Source organism: Aspergillus costaricaensis, assembly GCF_003184835.1.
Source record: "Aspergillus costaricaensis CBS 115574 unplaced genomic scaffold BO79scaffold_11, whole genome shotgun sequence".
Classification (NCBI taxonomy): domain Eukaryota; kingdom Fungi; phylum Ascomycota; class Eurotiomycetes; order Eurotiales; family Aspergillaceae; genus Aspergillus; species Aspergillus costaricensis.
In genome coordinates this window covers 153,256-171,265 of record NW_020291811.1, presented here as the reverse complement: position 1 = coordinate 171,265, position 18,010 = coordinate 153,256, and the positions used below count along the sequence as shown (strand labels likewise).

At 54.0% G+C, this 18,010-nt stretch overlaps 6 protein-coding genes across 6 annotated transcripts; 3 read left to right on the top strand and 3 right to left on the bottom strand.

Moving 5' to 3' along the window:
• Nucleotides 1-355: 355 nt before the first annotated feature.
• On the bottom strand, nt 356-5,749 carry BO79DRAFT_262634 (type I polyketide synthase; the record flags this gene model as incomplete). The annotated part of the gene is made up of 1 exon (XM_025686606.1): nt 356-5,749. The coding sequence occupies one exon, from the start codon at nt 5,747-5,749 to the stop codon at nt 356-358; it is 5,394 nt and encodes a 1,797-aa protein (XP_025540952.1).
• A 634-nt stretch (nt 5,750-6,383) lies between these two features.
• Nucleotides 6,384-7,385, top strand: BO79DRAFT_253526 (metallo-beta-lactamase domain protein; the record flags this gene model as incomplete). Its single annotated transcript, XM_025685998.1, has 1 exon — nt 6,384-7,385. One exon carries the CDS (start codon nt 6,384-6,386, stop codon nt 7,383-7,385), a length of 1,002 nt encoding a protein of 333 aa, XP_025540951.1.
• Nucleotides 7,386-7,784: 399 nt separating this feature from the next.
• Nucleotides 7,785-9,029, bottom strand: BO79DRAFT_144735 (FAD-dependent oxidoreductase; the record flags this gene model as incomplete). Its single annotated transcript, XM_025678396.1, has 1 exon — nt 7,785-9,029. One exon carries the CDS (start codon nt 9,027-9,029, stop codon nt 7,785-7,787), a length of 1,245 nt encoding a protein of 414 aa, XP_025540950.1.
• A 436-nt stretch (nt 9,030-9,465) lies between these two features.
• Nucleotides 9,466-10,200, top strand: BO79DRAFT_144435 (S-adenosyl-L-methionine dependent methyltransferase; the record flags this gene model as incomplete). The annotated part of the gene is made up of 1 exon (XM_025678382.1): nt 9,466-10,200. One exon carries the CDS (start codon nt 9,466-9,468, stop codon nt 10,198-10,200), a length of 735 nt encoding a protein of 244 aa, XP_025540949.1.
• A 389-nt stretch (nt 10,201-10,589) lies between these two features.
• On the bottom strand, nt 10,590-13,087 carry BO79DRAFT_253523 (C6 transcription factor; the record flags this gene model as incomplete). Its single annotated transcript, XM_025685997.1, has 3 exons — nt 10,590-11,900; nt 11,953-12,459; nt 12,515-13,087. 3 exons carry the CDS (start codon nt 13,085-13,087, stop codon nt 10,590-10,592), a joined length of 2,391 nt encoding a protein of 796 aa, XP_025540948.1.
• A 3,509-nt stretch (nt 13,088-16,596) lies between these two features.
• Nucleotides 16,597-17,783, top strand: BO79DRAFT_208416 (PhzF family phenazine biosynthesis protein). Its single transcript, XM_025682391.1, has one exon. It carries the CDS (start codon nt 16,644-16,646, stop codon nt 17,619-17,621), a length of 978 nt encoding a protein of 325 aa, XP_025540947.1. The 5' UTR covers nt 16,597-16,643; the 3' UTR covers nt 17,622-17,783.
• The last annotated feature ends 227 nt before the right edge of the window (nt 17,784-18,010 follow it).

Here is an 18,010-nt window from a genome sequence, read left to right as displayed (position 1 = left end):
CATACCCTTTCTGTTGACCCTGGTTTTACCACCATATTAATAATGCCAAGTCCCAATATAACAAAGATATATTAGTTTACTAATCATGGGTATGGACTCCAACTGAAAGATTCTGAGTCCTCGTAATTTAAGGTGTCTAACATCATTCTTCTTATGCTCTAGTAACCCCTTCCCGTAGCCCCCTTCATACCTATCCGCCGGAAACCTTTCGAAATTAGTTCCTGCATTTACTCTGATATTCTAATCAAGTGCTCGGAATTGATAGGTCACAGCAATGCAATTACTCTCTACTCCTCTAGTTACAATGTCCAACAATACAAGAAGCAAACAGCCAAAACCAACAAAAGGCCAAACATCAGCAGTATTGCTCCAACCATCCCGTCAAGTCCCCCACAGTAGGACATTCCAAGAACAACGAACTCTTAATCTCCAATCCCATCTCACTCCTCAACTTCTCCGACAGCACCAGCGACATGAGTGAATCCACACCCAGCTGCACGAATGTCGCGTCCGCAGTAAGCTCTGTCACACCCAGGCCTGTCTCGTTGGCTATCAATTCCAGACACTTACCGGCCACACCGGTCACTGCTGATGCATCGGCAACGGGGGCCTCCTGTTCAGTTGTGGGGGTTGCGACGCCGCTGGATGAGGGAGAGGATGAGCTGCTAGCTGTCGAGGGTGCAGCGGATGTGAGATTAGGAAGCTGGAGCTGGACTTGCTTCTGCTCTGTCTTGGCCGGCTGGGAAGTAACAGTCTCCGTGGGTGTAGGAGTGGGGGGTTGCTTCTTCACCACCGGAGCAGCGGCAGGAGCAGGAGCAGGAGCAGCATGTGCAGCGGCGTTCTTGTTCGGCGAGAAGAATCGATCCATCAACAAGCGGGGCACTCTACGGAACTTGAGCTGTTCCACGACACTGATGATCTTCTCCTCGCGGAGGATGTACAAGTCACCCGCATACATGTGGGCCTCGTCCGGCATGGGGAACATGCGGACATAGTTACGGTACTTGCCTCCGGGGATCAAAGGCTCCGTCATGCGGCAGCTACCGCAGCCAGGGGTGACGTAGAAGAAATCCCTAGTGTTGGAGGCGTCACTTCCGTTCATTACCAGGCCTGCCAGGTGCGAGACGCTGTCGATCCAGTGGGGAGGGGTGTGCCAGGTGCCGTGGCGGTCGGTGGTAAGGGTGATGTCGGAGAAGGCCTCGTGGTCGTGGATGACGACGCGGTCCATTCCACGGTAGCGGGGGGCGTAGTCGACAACGTTCTTGAAGAGGGCGTAAGCGAGCGGCTTGGAAAGTGTGCTGGCTTTGTTCTCCGCGGCCATGTGCTGCAGGGCGTCGATGCGGCCCTGGATGAGGTGGGTGATGCGAGACCATTCTGTGGACCAGGCAGCGCCGGTTGGGTCAGCAGGGTACTTGATGCTGCCGGTGGCGAAGGGGGCTGCGGCACGCTGGTTGGTGGTGGCATCGACGTCGTACCAGGCGAGGGACATATGGCGGGTGGGAAGGTCGAGATGGGCTTCAAGGGCCAGTGGTTGCGGGGTGTTCGAGTTGGTGTTGGCAACTTGGGCGTGTTGGACTTCGAAGTCACATAGGTCCATGAGGACGTTGTCAGTGCCCGGAACCAAGCGACGGTATAGGTGCTCGCCGACGGTCATAGCCATGTCTGTCCAGATGGAGGAGGTGGCGACGCCGCAATTGTTCATGGTGTGGCCGTGCACGGCTTCGAGGAAGTCGGGGTGCTGAATGTCGGAGATGGCCTTGAAAGTGGCAGTGGTCTTGTCGACAGATTCCTCGGTGACTTGGTGGATCAGGGAGGTGCGCAGAGAAGAGACCGACGGAACATCGGTGATAGCGCGCTTTTGGCTGCTGCCGTTCTTGATATGCGCCTTGTCCAGGGTCCAGGTTCCCAGGTACTGGATCCAGTAGTTGACCTCGTTCCAGCGGTACTTGGGCAAGCGGAGCAGAGAGTAGGCCTGCTCGTCGGGACGGAAGTACTCGGCCCAAGAGGGAGTGCGGCCAGCCAAGTGCAGCGTGCAGAGACTCTTCGCCATGGTGGCAAAGTTGTCCTCGTTTCGGCGGCAGGAGGAGACGATACGTGCGCCAGGCACCAGGCTGCGCACGAAGCTGGCGCAGATGGGGTGCGGGCCGATGTCGACCCAGAGAGTCTGGTTGTTGACGATGCCGAGCTCCTGGGCGGCGTCGATGGCAGTCGCGAACTGGACGGGCTCGCGGGTGGCCCGCACGATGTACTCTGGGTTGATGGACTTGCCGTCGAAAACGACGCTGCCCAACAGGGGAGAGAGGACGGGGACGCTGGGGGTCTTGAAGGGCACGGCGGCGACGGCCTTGGCGAGGCGTTCCCGGACGGCGTCCATCTGCGCGGTGTGGAAGGCAAAGGGAACATCGACGTTGACACACTTGATGCCTTCAGGCTCGAGCTTCTCGCAGATGGCATTAAGGTCTGGGATCGATCCGCCAATGACGGTGTCCTGGTGTGTGTTCTGGCAGGACAGCTCGTAAGTGGGTGCATCAGGGCCGGTTCCAACCAGATGCTCAATGTCAGTGATGGTAGCGCGCACCGAGAGCATGGCGTGGCTGCCGGGGGTGCAATGTTCCTCGATGAGCTGGGCTCGGTGGCCAACCAGGTAGAGAGCATCCGCCGTGGAGAGCACGCCGGCGACAGCCAGGGCGGCATATTCGCCCAGACTGTGGCCGATCACGGCGTGAGGAGCAGGAATTCCCAGGAGGAGCAGCCAGAGCCGAGCCAGGGCAATCTCCACGATCACAATGCTGAGCTGCGTGACCAGGGCCGTAGCAGTTCCCTCTTCCACCTCACCGAGGATGACCGGCGCAATAGAGGGAAATCCCAGTCGCTGGGACAGGTGGTCAAGCTGGCGCACTTCAGCGCGGAAGGAAGGCAGAGCCTGGAAAAGACCCTGTGCCAGTCCAGCGTAGTATGCACCCTGGCCGGTGAAAGTGAACACCACAGGGGAAGCTTCGGTGGGAATAGGCCGGATTTGAGACACGGCGTCGTTGTTCACGGCGTTGCGCAGGAACTTTTGCAGGGCGGGAATATCGCTGACAGCAGTGGCCACGCGCCAGCTGTGGTGCATGCGCCGCGCACAGGTCGTGTATGATAGGTCACCAAGATCGGTTTCCGGCTTCTCGTCGAGGTAGGCAAGGAGAGTCTCCAAGTTGGCAGCCAAGGACTTCTTCGACTTGGCGGAGATAACTACCGGGTGCGTCGAGCGCTCCTCACGGGCCACAGTCACCTGCTTCTCAGGGGCATCTTCCAATACCAGGGTTGTGTTACCACCGTGCGCACCGAATGAGTTCACAATGGCGCGGCGAATTTGGCCTGCAGCCCGGGGCCAGGCAGTCTTGCTTCGAGGCAAATGGACCTGGCGCTGCTCGAGATCCGTGGGAATGGCCGGGTTGATGACAGTGGGGATACCGATGTGAGCAGGAATCTCGTTCTTCTGGTACATAAGCAGTACCTTGAGCAGGGAAGCAATACCAGCGGCCGCCTCGCCATGTCCGATGTTACTTTTTACCGCGCCCAAGTACAGCGGCTGGTCGGCCCGACGACGATGATTCCGGGGAGCGAAGACATCTAACACCGATTCAGCCTCCTGAGCGTCGCCTGCCTGGGTACCGGTGCCGTGCAGCTCAACATAGCTCACATCCAGCGGGTTGACAGCCGCTTGGTGCAGCACCTGGGTATAGTTCTCCTTCTGGGCGCCAGCATGGGGGTGGGTAATGGAGATAGCATCCGCCGAATGGTTGGTGGCAGCGGATAGCACAACAGCCAGAATATTATCATTGTCTGCTTCCGCATCTTCGAGACGCTTGATCACAACAGAGCCAACACCGTCGGCACGGCAGTAGCCGTCAGCAGACTGATCCCAGACCTTGCACTGGCCGGTGCGTGACAGGAAGTGGCCGTTGCCCAGACCAGCGTAGTTATCGGGGTCAGTAATGATGTTCAGTCCGCCGGCCAGGACAGTATCGGCTTCACCAGCCCACAGAGCAGAACATGCAGCCTGAACGGCAGCCAAACCGCTAGAGCAAGCTGTGTCCAGGTTGAAAGATGGGCCGCCGAACTTGAAGAAGTAGTTGATGCGACCGTTGGCAAAGGCACGCTCACCACCAGGCACGGCGTAGGTGCCGATGTTCTGAGACGCGTTCAGCTCACGCCAATCGTCACTGGCCTGTCCATAGAAGGTGGCAATGCGCTTAGGGTTGGACGAGGGCGTGCGGCCAGAGACAACACCTGCCATCTCCAGGGCTTCGTAAGCGGTGACAAGGGCGAGACGGTGCATGGGGTCGGTCTGCTCAGCCTCCCGAGGGGACATGTTGAAGAATCCGGCATCGAAGAGTCCGGGCTGGTCGATGAAGTTGCCAAAGGGAGTGCGCGTGGCGTTCTCGGTCTCGCCAGTCGGGTCGTAGTGCGTTTCAAGGTCAAAGCGATCCGCAGGCACCGTCGTGTGAGTATCGCGACCCTGTGCAAGCAGCTCCCAGAAGAGGTCGAGATCATTAGCGCCGCCAGGCATGCGGCAGGCCATGCCGACAATGGCCAGTTTCGAGTCTGCGTATGACTTGGGCTGGCGTGCACCGTAGTCCTGGAATACCCAGGGGATGAGATCGGTGGTCTTGATGGTCCGGTCAGGGAAGCATGCCTCCAGGGCTTTCAGCAGACCCTTGAATACCAGCGAAGTGCGGTAGGTCTCAATCTGGCACTGTGTGGCATCAGCACAGCGCTCAGTACGGTCGAGGATACCGGCCGTGATGTTGTCCAGAAAGATGGTGCCAGTCAGCAGCTCTGTGCTGATGGCGCGGAACAGCTCAGCGGCCGTGGTGGCCTCGAAGGGCTGTCCAGACCGCGACGAGAGTAGTGCCAGCTGCACCGGCCGAGAGGTGGGGATGACGGATCCACTGGGGTGAAGAACACGATGGATGGTCTCCTCGTCATAGAGATGGGCCGCATGGCAGAGACCATCATACACAGGAAGGGCAAGAGACTTAGAGTAGCGCAGGCGCTGAGAGGCCCGGAAGGCGGCACGGATGCGCGAGGGAGGGCCGCTGACACTGACAGAGGTCTTGTCGGCAGCACTGATGAACACCTTGAGCAGCTCGGGAGTGCCCGTCTCCGTGTTGTATCGCGACAGCTCCTCCTGCAGGTCGGATGCTGTCTCGCCGGTGACAACATGGGCCCAGCTGAGCAAGCTGCCGTCTGCCTGGGGAGCTTCCAACTTGCGGGAGATATCGTGGACGTAGACGCCCAGGCGGAAGGAGACCCGCACACATTCAGCACCGTTCTGGACCACCTCAGCCAAGTGAGTGGACAATGCAACACCAGCGGCGGCGAGCAGGCCAATACTAAGACCAGCCAAGGTGGTTCGGTCTGCGGAGAGGTCCCAGACACGCTCCTCGGCCTCGTAGTGGCCAATAAACATTCCCAATTCCAGAATGGTCAGCAGGGCGCTTTCCATAGCAGCTCCCAGAGGGCCTTGACGAAAGTCGACCTCGGTTAGGGGCATCAGATTTTCGAAATGAGGCACCAGCTTCTTCAGTGGCTCGGGAAGCTGGGCAACTTCATTCTGGAGCACGCGAGTGGACTCCTCCAGGAAGGTTGCCAGCTGGCGAAAGCGCCGGTCCTTGCCGTGTCGGTGCAGACCGCGGAAGAGGGTCTTGAGATCGTCATTGGGGAATTCGTTTCCGAAGAAGACCAGCTTCGTAGGGGCAGACATGGTGATTTATTGGTTGAATTGAATTAGATTCGTTTGAGTGAGAGGGTTTTGTGGTTTTGGGGAGAGAGGTAATTGCTTTGCTTTGCTGTGCTGTGATGTGCTGTGTTGGACTGAGATGATATTTCCAGCAACGGCGAGGTTTAATGCTCTCTATATACCCTTCGTCGTCTCAGCAAAATGAGTCTGAATCTGCGACCGAATCTCGTGAATTTCTCCATGTCCGTTTCGGACAATGAAGCTGAGTCGATTCAGCATCTTCATCTCATCATCATCGCGATGCAGAATGGGGCCATTGTCGGACGGCGTAGTGACATCGCTCGGGTTTTGATTCTGAATCCTGCAGAATCCCTCGGCAGATAAAAGTCGGATTTTAAACTTTGTTTCAGGTACTCTGAGAGGAATGATAGTATTCGTGGGATTGGATGTTGAAGAAAAGTGGCAGGATCGGACGGACAAATGGGGCTGATGTCAGATTTGCTCGGATGGCATGGCCTCCACGTGTGTCCGATTAAACTCCGTTCCAGAACCAAATAGAAGCCTTGAAGATAGTATAGAACAACAAAATGGGCCCAGTTCAACCATATCCAGGATTTGACGGGATGAGTGAATAGTCGCTACGAGCTGGTATCTCAACATGGCCTTCCGTATCCCCTTCGCTCAGTCCTTCTGGCAGGAATACCTGTCCGGCCAGGAAGCCAACCTGCCTCGTCTTCCCGAAGTCCAGCAAGTCACCGAGAGAGTGATGCGCATTCTCGGAGGCAATCCCGGGCGCATGCAGCTGCAAGGGACCAACACGTACCTCGTGGGGACGGGCAAATTCCGAATTCTCATTGACACCGGCCAGGTAGTCCACCTCTACCTTCCTGCTATGAATACTTCTAACGCCGAACAGGGTGAAGCAAGCTGGATTCAAGCTCTCACAGAACAACTAGAATCCAACGGTCTAGAAATCTCCCACGTCCTGCTCACTCATTGGCACGGCGATCATACCGGCGGAGTCCCCAACCTCATCAGCTACAACCCCGAACTGTCCTCTAGAGTATACAAAAACACCCCCGATCTCGGCCAACAAGCCATCCACGATGGCCAAAGGTTCCAAGTAGAGGGCGCAACTATCCGCGCTGTTTTTACTCCCGGCCACGCCTTTGACCACATGTGCTTTCTGCTGGAGGAAGAGAATGCCCTCTTCACGGGGGACAATGTGCTAGGACACGGATACTCCGTCGTGGAAGATTTAGGCACGTATATGACCAGCCTGTCACGCATGGCGGACCTCAATTGCGCGCTCGGGTATCCAGCGCATGGTACACGCATCGAGGATCTTCCCGCTAAGATGAAGGAATATATTCAGCATAAAGAGTCGAGGATGCGGCAGGTACTGGCCGCGTTGGAGAGAAGTCGGGCGAAGATGGCAGCGACCGGGGGAGGGCGTCGTGCGGGCGCTCTAACGTTTCCGGAGCTTATTAACTCTATGTATGGAGGGATTCCGGATGAGGTTGAGCAGGCTTTGACGCCGTTCTTGAGTCAGGTTCTGTGGAAGTTGGCGGAGGATCGGAAGGTTGGGTTTGAGGGAGAGCCGAGTCAGAGACGGTGGTTTGCAGTTGGGCAGCCAGCTGCAGCTGCGGTGAGGTTGTAGATTCATTCCAAAACTCTGTTTGTATTTAGTTGCTGTTTTTGTTCATACCAGTTGTGCTGAATACAGTTCTTCAGTTTGAATAGCTAGACCAATGCTCCGTGATAATTAAATCGTGGCTTACTCTCATTTCATAACCAATATGTCGCAAGCACAGTTCGTGACTTGGAAAATCAGATTCATAAACCCATTATTGTTACTAGAACAGTTGTTCCTATTATAATTGACGACCGAACATAGTATTGACAATTCTTATATTGTAGTAAACATAGCAAACACTATATGAGTTATCCCACAAGCTATCAATTCACTGCATACAATCAACTCCAAATTTAGTGGGGAACTAAATGAACTATCTCGACATCCAGACATAACTCCTAGCACACCAGATACAGCTGCTAATCATCGAGCCTCCACTTCCTTCATAGCAGCCATCATCTTCTTCTTTTCCGCAATCTCCATCCACTCCCTCATAGGCCGATGCAACTGGAAGAACCTCTGCCTAGACCGTCTCACAGCCTCCTGACAGCGTCTCCACGCACGATCATAGTACCCCGTCACAGCAGCATCCAACTCCCCTTCCTTACCCGTCAAGGCCTCCGCCAGCTCCACCGCATCAACCAGGGCATGATTACCACCTTCACCCCCAAAGATCGGCATCGCATGCCACGAGTCCCCAATAAATACCACCCCCTGCTTCTGCGCAGCATTCACATCCTCCCTTGTCACCGACACACAGCGACTCACCCAGTTAAACACCCGATGAGTCGGCAACGCCTCAGCATTAAGCAGCTGGGACCACGGCCTCGCCAGATCCCGAGACGCAATTTCCTCCAGCAGTGCCGGAGGAATCTGCTTAGCCTCCGTGGCAGAGACATGTGGCCGATAGAGGGGATCCTCGGCATCCTTATCGGCTATACTCGGTCTCGAATACGACCAGTCGAGATGGACATGCGTCGGGGTGATATTACAAACAGTAATGGGGGTATTGAACCCATCGCCCACACCAGCCAGAATATTCGATGGTCCGGAGTGCGGACGGATCAGATTATCGAATTCCTTGCGGGGGAGTTCCAATTCTCCATGATACACCACCACGGGCACAATATCCGGGCTCACATGGGGCAGGATCTGAGAGCGCACGGTAGAGTGCACGCCATCAGCTGCGATGACCAGTGAACCTTGGTACTTCGCGCCATTCTCGAAAGTGGCCATCACGTTGCCCATTGAGCCCTGCACGCTGCGGAGACGGTGGCCGTAGCGGATGTCCACTTCCTCGTCGCCGCTATCGGCGATCCAGGTGCGGAGGGCATTGCGGTTCGCCCGCACGATGCATTGCTTGGCTTCGGGGTCTGGAGCGACTAGCAGGTTTCCGGTATGGTTGTCCCGGAGGGCTTGGTCGATCCAGCCGGTTCCGCCGAGGATGCGGTCCGGGGCGACGCCCCGGGTGAGACTCCGGAGGGGCAGGTCGCCCAGGGCTGTTAGGAGGGAGGTGTAGCCCCATTCGCGGAGACTGATAGCGTAGCCTTGGGTGCGGTCGGGGGTGGAGGCTTCGAAGACGATGTTGGGAATGGAGGCGTTGGTGAGAATGCGGGAGACGGTGAGGCCGGAGAGGCCGGCGCCGATGATGAGGATGGGAGGAGTCATTGTCTTCGATCAGTAGAGTATAGGCAATGTGTTGTTATGGCTCTTCTCTTCATGACTTGCTCTATTTTATCAATTGCTCTTAATCTCTGCCGGACGGAACAGTATACGCTCGGTGTATAGTCTGACTAGATGTGTTTGGCCCCCACGATGGGAATCCGATCATGACATTATCAAAAGCCGGTCGGAGTAAATTCTTAATTGTCCGCTCAGTATTACGTCGGATTCTAACTCTATTCCTGTTTCTGCATCTGTTTCATGTCCATGTGGCATGCAACTGCGTCTTTGACGTTTTCCGAAGTCCTGTCCGATCTGACACTGTATACTCTTCGAGGATAAACTATAAAATGTCTCTCCGCCACGAACAACCTCACCATCATCACAACATAAACACTCGAAGCAACAAGCATAACTCATCACTTCAATCAATCAATCCAAAATGTCCTCAACCACCACCACCACAACCACCACCTCCAAACCTCAATCCAAACCCCAACCCCAAGAACAAATCTACACCCCCTGGCGCCTCTTCATCTACGACATCTGGGTCCTCGGCATCGTAAGCACCCTCGCCTGGGGCTGCCGAATCAGCACCTACCTAATCCCCTTATTCCGATCCAACGTGGGCAAAAACCACCTAGACATCGGCGCCGGCACCGGCTACTACCTCAACCAAGCGCAGATCCCATCCACCACGACCCTCACAATCGTGGACAACGAAACGCACGCGCTCAACGTCGCCCTCGCGCGCTGCAAACACCCCTCCACCCAAACCCACGGCATAGTCACCGACATCCTGCAACCCTCGCCCTTCCCAGAATCCTACTCCACCAACGAGAAACAAAAATTTGACTCCGTCTCAATGTACTACCTCCTGCACTGCTTGCCCGTCCCCATGGCCAGCAAATGCAAGATCTTCACGCACATCAAGAAATACATGACGGAGGACGGGGTGGTCCATGGTGCGAATGTGCTGGGTAAGGGGGTCAGGAAGGATAATTGGTTTGCGGCGATTATTCGACGTGGGTGTTTGAATCATGGGGTGTTTCATAATGAGGAGGATAATGCGTTTGAGTTTGAGAAGGCCCTTAGGGAGAATTTTTGGGAGGTGCAGACTTGGGTGGTTGGGAGTGTTTTTGTTTTTAGGGCTAAGAGGCCGATTTTTGATGCTTAGAGGGGTTTGAGTAGTGGCTACTGGTTTAGTGCTGAGGGTGGGGATGTGGTAGGGGAGGGGAGAGATAGAGGGGGAGGTGGGTGTTTCGGGACATTGGTGGTAGATACATGGGGATCTATTGCTGCGTTAGGCTTAGAAGATCATCTAGTACATGGTTTTGTTTCAGAATTGAACAATATGCTTACTACATTATTAACACTAGGAGAACTACGAGTAGTTAAGCACTGGCATCGGCTTTTAATCGTCTTTTGCGGGTTTTAACCCCTCCACCCAGAACTACTAAACAGGTTCATGTCTTGTCCGAAAGGAATCGCCAAGTATTTCTAGATTCAGATTCTCGCTTCGATTACGATCATATCATCGTTACTAGCAAAAGCCACCAGCCACTATTAACTCCCCCAGTTCATATCGAAAAAGAACATATCCGGCCCCGCGATCTCATTGAACGGAATCCCCGAGAACAGCTCCTCCCACATCATATCCGCCCCCGGATCCATCCCGTCCGCCACTGCCGTCGTCGTTGGAGGTACCCCGAAGAGAGAAGGGTTGTCCAACGACGGCGGCGAGAGCGCCTCCCAGGTGGATACCGGAAGGAGGGATGGCAACCCCAGATCCGCGGGCGGGGTGGATCCGGTGGGCACCGGCCAAGAGCAACCGGACACATGTCGATCATCATTACTGCTCTGCGGCCGAGGCACGCCCGGGAAGGTTGGCGGAGTGGCTGGGCTCCAGTTGGTGCTAGGGAGACTGCTCGGTGGGAGTGCGGCTGGTGCCGCCAGTTTCTCTCTCATACGCCGCATGAGTTGCCCGAACGGGCCGCCGAGAGACCGTCCCAGCGTCGCCTCATGCTGTAGGTACGACGACTCGAGCAGTGGCCAGGCGTACCGCACCAGGGCAGTGTCGCTGCTCACATAGCACTCCGCCAAAGCCATCGCCAGCGCGTACCAGGGAATTGTCACGTACCAGCGGAAGCCCTCGGCGCGAGGATCCGTGTGCATGAGCTGCGCTTTCTCCAGCACGGGAAGGCAGAGACGCAGCAGTTCGGTGTTTCCCTCGCGGCGAGGCGGCGGTGCTCGTCCGTGCCACTGAAGCGGTCGCGCGGCTGCCAGTCGTACCGTCGCGATTAGACTCTGCGTGCCGTGCCAGGTGAACCACGCGTACGCAGAGGTGCCCGGATCGCAGAAATGGAGGAGTCGCAGTGCTTCTTGTTCGAAGTGCCGGGCTTGCTGCTGCGGCCAATTGGGGTCGCATGTGCGGGTGCGGGATGTTGAAGTGCCGGAGGTAGAGGATGCGGGAGTTGATATGCCCCCGTCGACCTTGCGATCGTGTTGAGCAAAGTTGAGAAGACGACCCGTACGCTGTGCATGGTAGGTAACCAGCGCAAAGGTCGTGTCTGTCAGACCCTCCCGGTTGGGGTCACAAGGTGCAGCCGTGTTTGGATCAAAGTCCGAGTCATTAATGTGGTGAGGAAGAGCTGTGGATGCCGACTCGTCGACGCTGATAAGTGGCTCGGATGCCTGACCGAATGAGGCCTGCAAATCCATCAGGCAAATGGTAAACCACAGACGCCTCCGCATCTGCTGATCAAAAAAGGTCTCTGTCTCAGGATCTAAATAAAGACCGAGGCCTTTTCCGATTCGTACAGCCAGAGCGATCAGAGTCCAAACAGCTGGGGTGCGATCTTCCGATCTCCTAGCTACCTAGAGAAAGTCAGTCTAATGTCGCTTCTTTTTGGTCAAGTCCAATTCATACCAGATACAAAATAAACGCTTGCAGAACGGTAATATCGCGGCTGGTGAGCAAACCCGCACGGCCAATGGCCGTCTCACAAGCCACACGAGACTCAGCCAACAAATCTGCCTTGCTGGCATGAAACATTACTGAGCACTGGTTTTCCGTCATGCTGCTAATAGCCGAGTAGCAGACGGCGGAACCCAGTGCTTCTACCGAGGGGTGACCATCGGCGTATGCCAGATAGGTTTCACCCTGAACCATCCATCGGTTCAGCGATGGGCGATGGAGGATCTTGATCACGGGGTCGACTTGTTGGAGGTACACTTCACAGAGCTGACGAGCGACCACCGGATTATGCAGCGGACTCATGGACCGTAGGGCTGCAGAAGGATTGCTAGCCCCGAGGCCAAGAACCTGGATTCCGTCATCATTGGGTGGCTCGGCCTTGGCTGAGTCGGAGGAAGGGATCGGGCCTTCTTGTCCTCCGGCCAGTGATGATTCGACCACATCGCGGAGTCCGTGAATCTGCATGTGTCCGCGTCAGCATTCTTTCCTTCCTGGTCCAGGTTGGCAGACCTACTTCATCCACCAAGTCGGCCCAGAACTGATCGGGCCGTTGCAACATGAGACGCTTAGAAACAATAGAACTATTCAGGATGGGGGAAGTATTAGGATTAGGAGCCGTTTGGAATGTGGAAGTGTCGGATAATTGGACGGACTGGTCATTGCCGAGGTCAGCATTCCGCGAGGCTGAAAGAGCAGGGGTGTAGCGCACCTGTTCCCGCGAAGTTGCGGATGGAGTTCGAGTATGGGTGTGGGAGCTCATCCCCTGGATGAGAGCTTCTAATCGGTGTATCCGTTCCTGGAGATCCTCATTGACGGGGACCGTGGGCTGGATCATCCGATCAGTGTCCCCGGGAGCTGATGTGGGCGGAGGCGATGACACTCGACGCGGACGAGTAGCATGTCGGCCTCGGGGCAGTCGCGTGCGATAGATGGGAACACAGACCGTTCCCGAGGCAGCACAGTTGGTACAGGGGGTGAGCTTGTCGCACTTGACCTTGCGCTTGCGGCAGAGTTCGCAGCTGAGTTGGGGAGTCGTGGTGGTTTTTCGCGGGGGTAGCGATCTGGCCGGGGAACTGCGTTGTTCCATCACGCTGATAGAGCTGACTCTGTATTTCTCTCTCTTTCTTTCTTTGCCTGTCTGTGTTTGTCGCTTTTTTATTTTTTTTTGTTGTTTCTCGTTCCTCTTTGTAGATAGATGGTGATGTTGAATCTTCGACGTCTGAAGGAATGCGATGACGATGGAAGAAGTATCTCTTGATTGTTCGGCGGCAAGAGATAATAATAAGCTGGATCCGGTCATCCGCTAGACGCAAGGAAACGAACGACAGGGGTTGTGGACAGTAAGTTAGTAAGTACTAGCATGCTGCAGCATTCGACGCAATCCTCCCAGGCAGGCCAGATCCTTCTAATTCCTGTTGCGATGAATCAGAAGGAATACGAAACGACGATGGAGGGATCTCCGCACAGGACGTCAGCAAGCCCGCTGGTCATGGCTGGTGCATGCTAAGCCCACCCGGGCATATGCACCCATTCTGGCCCCCATCGCAATCCTGCTTCCATCGGCCTTGTGCTGGTCGCGGTGCTTCTTGCTCCCGCATCCCGCTGAAACACTCTAAACCTTTTTGCCCGCTGTTGTGGTCAGATTCGAACTCAAGATACCTTCCTCCCCTCGCAACAAATATGATTCGGTTATTGCTCGGCTGCAAGTCCCCACCCCCTTCCTTCTTCCCCTCTTTCTCCCTCCCTCAGTCAGTAATTCCTGGTGTGGTTCAGTCCCACCCTAATTTAGTAGTCATCTACAACGTTCTTCGCGTGGGCAGACCAAGCACAGGCAAGATCGGCCTGAGTGGTCGCCCTACCAGTCCGGTTGGAGGTTGGCGAAACTGTTACCTACTAGGTTCCTCCACCAGACCATGATCTTATCGTTTTGCTCGTGGCGTTGCGACCACGTGTGACCGGGCGATCTCGATCGATTTTCCTACCACCATAGTACTGCGTGGTCGGTCGCTATCCCTAGAACCTCCCTCTTATGGAGACGGTAAATAACACTTCTCCATTCACTTCGACTAATTGCTAGATTAAGAATCACTCCGGACATTTCAAAGCTTCTACGATGGCGTTTTCCGGAATTTAACGCCGATGTTATATTACGCGGAATCTATCCCGAGGCATCGGAGGTTATCACTCTCCGACGAAGGAATGCCAGAATCCGTGGCTATTTTCCACCTCCTGCTAACCAAGTGGAGCCTTGATGATCCCTACCCGCAACAGCGATGGGACGAAATCCGAGCCTGTTGGGTGGGGGGAGCGTGTCAGATCGAACGATCAGCACTTTGCCACCTTCTACTTCTGTTTAGCATCACAGTATCTCGATATACTTTCCTCGTGTCCAGCAGTTCAGGGCTACTGGAGGATTCTCCCGGTAACCCACCCGTCTCCCTTCTTGGGGCTAACCCTTTCTCTCACTATTCTTCACGTTCATCCCACCCTCTAAACTAACTTTGCTGGACGTAACCCAGACGGGATCAACGCCATGAGCCGTATTCTGAGCTAAGCGAGCAGTGTAGCCTGCAGAATATGACAAGCCAGTTAGATATCACGGTGCCGATCAGACTCCCCTCACAACAAACAGATCGCACTGTCTCCCACGCGAAACACATTCCTCTCTGGCCCGCAAGTAGAATCATCCCCTGCGGCATTCTGATACAACTGAGCCACTGCAGGCCGTCAGACCATAAACTCCCTCTCGTATATGTACATAAGATGGGCCAGGAGCCGCGTCGATCCCCATGGCTTGCTTGGTCACCACAAAGCATTGGACAAGCCTTGTTGGTTACACTTGGCTCTGCTTCAGTGAACGTCTTTTTGAGCCTTTGACGACCAATACGAGCCGCACCTACTTATATCATCCCTTACGTTATCTGCAAATGAAGTGGAGTCTTGACTGTCCAACCAACATCATCCCAGTGCCTACTTGTTTGGGATCTGATGTGAAAGTCTCGAGATAACATACTTTGTGGAGAGTGGCCAGATTTTCTATAGATCATGTCGCGAATGACATCAGAAATGCGATCGAACAACGTGTCGGTCCCGCTCAGGTTCGACAACAGCCGTGGCTCAGCTTATCAGAGTTATGCAGAATCCTCCCTCGCCTCCTTACGTGTATTCGTGGCAAACCTAGACATGAAACAAGTGTATCTTTCTTCTTTTGACGTCTTCCTTAGCAGTGTACTATTGCACAGCCTGCCTTTATGCCTCTTCGACGATACTTCGTCATCAACGCTATCTCGGCATGGGGCTGTGATGCTGACTCATGCACAACAGGCAACTAAGCATGAGGTTTGTGCTTCTGAAACCAACTAGCTAGATAGTTATCTTACTAAAGAACTACCTAGACAGGCAAGCTTGCCTACGTGGTGTCAGAGCATTTACATAGTCAATCTACCTCTCGCTTACTTAGACAGGAAACTAACTGCGCTTCCACATTCTTCTTACCGAACAGCCCGTGAATCTCAGCAAATATCAGTAACTCTTACTATATGATACTGTTTTTTGTGGAAAGTCTCGATTGTTTGGTTGAAATATAGGCATGGTAATCCGCAAATCACTTCACCATCCCTTCTTAGCCAACATTTGCCCTTGCCCGAACCATGTGAGCACTAGATTCTGTGTTGTTCCCCTGTGCTACTCGGGCGCAACAGAAGCAATTATGCATTCCTAGGCACTGATTATGCTAGGCGGCGCTATATGGCCCTTTGCTATGATGCATTTCCCTCAATGCTTAAGAAGTTCAATGTTGGAGTAGGCAGCCAGCCAATCCCAAATTCAGTTACTAGCCTGGTTTCACTCTTCTACAGCTGATCTGGCAAGATCAGACTACTGGAATAAGCTCGTCTGGCGGGTCAATCGATGGTGCCGGGTCTTTAGCGTATGCCATCCACACAGATTTCCCCTTGCTTAGGACGAACAATGGTTCAACAGACACGTGGTCACGCAATTCGCTGGACCTGCGAAAAGCAAGGGACTCTAATCTGCGGTAGTCTTTGGGAAAACTAGATCATGAGTCTAGATGCTTACTGGGCAATCAGAGATTCCTGTCTACAACGTCGTGGGGCACATTGCAGCATTCCTAATGGAAGTAGGGGTTGCAATTTAACTTGCTGATTCACACCGGATCTATCCAGGTCGCTACTGAAGATACAATTAAGATGCGATCAGCTGCTACCGCATTCCAAGCATAACATGCATCGCACCAGTAAACTAAAGGTCCCGATCACCGACGTTGTGGTTAGCATTCCACGTGCAAAGCACCGGGGAGAACATGCCGCACACCGAAAGAACTTTCTGGCATCCAAACTGTCAAATCAAACCCCATCCACAAGTGCCGGCATTTTGCAGCCTCTAGTGGAGCCATCACTTCTAACCGAGCTGGAGAAGTATGGTTCCTGGGATATCCGCGTGCTATTCGGAGGGCGTGGAGATTCCCCACCATCGCCTGATCCAATCCCTTCACGTCATGACTCATACACTTTTCTCCTCCTAGCTATATCTATACTTCGGCACCATCCATGATTCCTTCCATTTCTCAAGCCTTAAAAATAATCGCATCTACCTCTATTGAATAAGTAGTATCAACAATCAAAATGTCTCAATCCCTCCGCTTCCTCACCCTCGACGTCTTCACCACCACCCCCTACTCCGGCAACCCGCTAGGCGTGGTCTTCCTCCCTACCAACAACACCATCACACAATCCCAAAAACAAACCATCGCGCGTGAATTCAACCTCTCTGAAACCATCTTCATCCACCCCACTGACCCCGCCACCCCTTCTGTCCGCAAAATCGACATCTTCACCACAGACGAAGAACTCCCCTTCGCCGGCCACCCCACCATCGGCGCAGTCTCCTGGTTCCTGCAGCATTCTCCAGAAGAGTCCGACAAGAAAGATGTCACGACTCTTCTCACCAAAGCTGGTCCATTCGCCATTTCCCGTGTGTCGCCTTCATCAGATGGCGGCGTAGTGGCCGCTCAAATCGCACACAATGTGCACATCCACTCATCGCGGTTCCCGCTGTCGGAGATGCTGAGATTGCATCCTTCTTTGACTTCTTTCCTCTCTAGCGAGAAAAATGCTAGCTTCCCCGTCTTCTCCATCGTCAAAGGCATGAGCCAGGTCTTGGTTGAATTACCCAGCTTGGAAGCCCTAGCTGCCACGGAAGCCCCCGTGAGCGGAGAAGTGATCCCCTGCAAATCTGTCTCGCAAGGCGGATACCTTGATGAGGGGTGGGAAGGAGCTGGTCTTATCGTGGTGTACTTTTATGTTCCTGGGGTTCATGATGAGGCGACAGGGAAGAAGGTCATCCGGTCGAGGATGTTGTTGAGGAACTTTGAGGACCCGGCGACGGGCAGTGCGGCCAGTGGTTTGTCGAGTTATTTGGCTTTGACTAGTGCTGGTGAGGGGAAGGTCGAGTACGATATTGTGCAGGGTGTGGAGATGGGGAGGAGGTCGGATATTAGCGTTGCTGTTAGTACGAAGAGTACTGGTGGTGAGAAGAAGATTGAGACGGTGGAGTTGAGGGGAAGTGCGGTGCGGGTTATGGGCGGGGAGTTGGTTGTTTGATTATTCGATTGTCAATAGGTAATTGTTTTGTTTGTGGGGATAAAATGTTTGAGATTGTCTTCTTGGGCATGCAATGAGCATCTATTAATATAATAGTAGTATTGATTCGAGTACATCAACTTTGGATTAATGCTCCAGAGGCTGCGTGAGGAGGGTATAATAAAGACAGCTAATAGATTCTCGAAGTTATCTACAGTTATGATAAGTTATGGTTAGTTATATTATAGCTATATAGGGGTCATAAACAAACATCCTACCTTGGTCTCTACAAGGCCTACAATTCTTTTTCTCATTAACGTATATCAGTCCTTATATCAAAGCTTCACTCTATATCAATACTACATCGGGGTTATATAATTTTCTATCATTTCTCAGCCTAGTGGTGGAAA

Bases quoted from the DNA above. Each gene is read 5' to 3' on its own strand.
- BO79DRAFT_208416 (XM_025682391.1), top strand. From the start codon at position 16,644: ATGTCTCAATCCCTCCGCTTCCTCACCCTCGACGTCTTCACCACCACC.